We start from the raw sequence: 2,500 nt of genomic DNA, 5'->3' as shown, positions 1-2,500 counted from the left end.
TTTATAGTGACTATCCCAATAACCATTGTTATGAAGCTTTTGGTGCAACAGGTGGAGATATGAAGGTAACAATCCAGGTTCGATTTCCATCAATAGAACTTTTTATTTTGATGGCTCATTTATTTCTTTGTCTTCGTTTCTTTTTTCATTTGGCATTATTTACATCTTCAATTCAGCATTCTTTTCTTTCTTCTTGATGTTGTTGTCTGTGGTAACACTGGTTTCGGCAGTCTTAATGGTAACAAAGACAAAGTACAATCCTGGAGAAGGAAACGTGAAACCGCCAACAGCGAGCTGTCGTATCTAACTCATCGAATAGGGACATATAGCAGATGTTATCATATATATTATCATGACAAATAAGACGTAGCACCCTATTATATATTATTATGAAAAATAAGAGATGGAACCATATCATGCTATTATAATAAAAAGACATGATACTATATTGTATATTATAATGATAAAAAGACATGGAACTTTATTATATATTGAGACAAAAAAATAATGGTACCACATTACATATGTTATATGTAAGTTTTCTTAATGTGAGATGTCTTGATTCTTCTTGTTATTTCTTTTATTATTTTTTATTGTTATTATTATTGTTGTTGTCAGTGGTGGTAGTGTTGGTTCGAAATATTAACCCAGGTAATGTACACAAAACCAAAGCTTTGATTCTATTTACACGGGCCTCGAAAGGATTCTCCAGTGGGTATACGTCAATTTTATTTCTTTTAATAAAAAAACGGTATGGACGCTACACGTATCAAGAAAATATCGTTGCACCAGCACCATCATCTGTTAAACTTGAGCAACATGAAACCGAATCTATCACAATCGCTCCTAATTTAAGGCCTCTCTGTCACCATGGAACTTACTTGGCGAAAGCACATGCCTGTCATAGCTAGGACCACATTTCAACGACTAGTTCTTTTCTTCAGGACCAGAAACTACTTCATCCCTAACAATTATTGACACCCCACAAAGCTTATGTGAAGTCCAAAATGGTGTTGCTCTCACATCAGATATGGTACTGCTGCTGCACACACAGTCGTCATAGACCATCTAGACAAAAGTTACCTGGTTAATTAACATAAAGTTACTCATAAGCAATCGCAAGCCGCTGACATAGGCGTGTTCTCTTCTCTCTCTCTCTCTCTGTGTCTTTTCCTCGCTGCTATATCGGCGTTTGCTCCCCGAAGTTAGCTACACAAATGCTATTACCATTTAGACACTTCAGTCATCTCGCCTCTCATCAGCCTTGCCGTGCCCAACCAAGGTCCTATACTAAATAATATACCCTATTTCTTCGTCTCATATCGTCGGCTTTCTGGAACTTCCACAAAGTTAATGTGTTTCCTGCAAATGTTGACTTACAATATTTCTAAAGGAACATTAATGGAATCAATTCCATCAGTCTCGAAGGGTGTACAAAGGCTACGGTCACTAACTCTTCCTCCATACCCAGAATTTTAAAAAAATATTTAAAACACCTCACCAATAACGTATATTTGACATTACTCAAGGCACCACATATCTCTTCTTCAGCTGCCATATTTATTGTTGCTGTAGTTTTTGTCTTTTTGTTATTGTTATAGCAAATGTTCTCGATTGTTTTTATTGTGGTTGCTGCCGATATTGCAATTATCCTGCTGTTTCAGCTAACAAACCATCAAGATATTATAAATATTATGTAGAAAACGTTGTAATTCTCTATTTCTCATCTATTATCAATATCAGTCAAACATAGATGAATAGGCCAACCTCTTTTCTCTTATTTTCCACTATCTATGTTTATTTTACACATATAACGTTCTTTGATATCTTTCTTTACTCTTTGTATATATGTTCACGATCTCAAATTGATAGTGGACATGGAATTAAGATTCTCTAGCTTTCATGGCTGTCCTCATTAATAAATGCAGTAAATATTTAGTGAAGTAGGCAAAGAAAGTTTGTAAAAAAACATAGTTCTTAATCCGGAATAGAAACCGCATCACGGAACTGAACCTGATAATTATTTTTAGCGGGACTGATATATTTTGTTATTCCGATTCCGATGGGTTCTGGTCTCAAATTAATATCGAGAAGAGAATTAAGATTGTCTGGCTTTCATGTCGTCAATGTTCACGGCATTGATGATAAAATGAAGTAGAAATGAAGATGAATAAAGTTTATAGTCAGGATTAGAGGCTCATCATGGATTCAAAGCTGATAATTATTTTCTGTAGAATTCTGTTTAAATAGTGGAAATAACAGCACAACATTGTCGCTTATGACCAACCAAGTATCATGATATAATGTTGAAATTTGGGTAACCAACGTTTTTCGCTTTACGTTGCTCTGGTGGAATTTTCTCTTCCAATCCGGGAATAATTTGGATCATGTCATCGAGACTGGAGTTCCGACGGAAAAATAAGTATATTCCTGCAACACCTGTGCCTTCTGCCAAAAAGAAGCTCAATCCTGCTAGGAAAAACGACCAAGCAAATGAGTA

General features: G+C 35.4%; 1 protein-coding gene across 5 annotated transcripts in view; it reads right to left on the bottom strand.

Annotated features, from left to right (window-relative positions):
• Positions 1-448: 448 nt before the first annotated feature.
• Positions 449-2,500, bottom strand: part of LOC128248758 (voltage-dependent calcium channel gamma-7 subunit) — a 76,587-nt gene continuing 74,535 nt past the window's right edge. For all 5 annotated transcript variants that reach the window (XM_089357514.1, XM_089357512.1, XM_089357510.1 and 2 more), the window contains one exon: positions 449-2,500. This exon is cut by the window's right edge and continues 98 nt beyond it. In XM_089357514.1, coding sequence (XP_089213640.1) covers positions 2,294-2,500 — 207 coding nt within the window. In that variant the 3' untranslated portion in view covers positions 449-2,293.

Source organism: Octopus bimaculoides, chromosome 9, assembly GCF_046866305.1.
Source record: "Octopus bimaculoides isolate indiv1 chromosome 9, ASM4686630v1, whole genome shotgun sequence".
Taxonomy (NCBI): Eukaryota; Metazoa; Mollusca; class Cephalopoda; order Octopoda; family Octopodidae; genus Octopus; species Octopus bimaculoides.
Note: the sequence above shows the minus strand (reverse complement) of the source record. Positions and strands in the feature narration are given on the sequence as shown.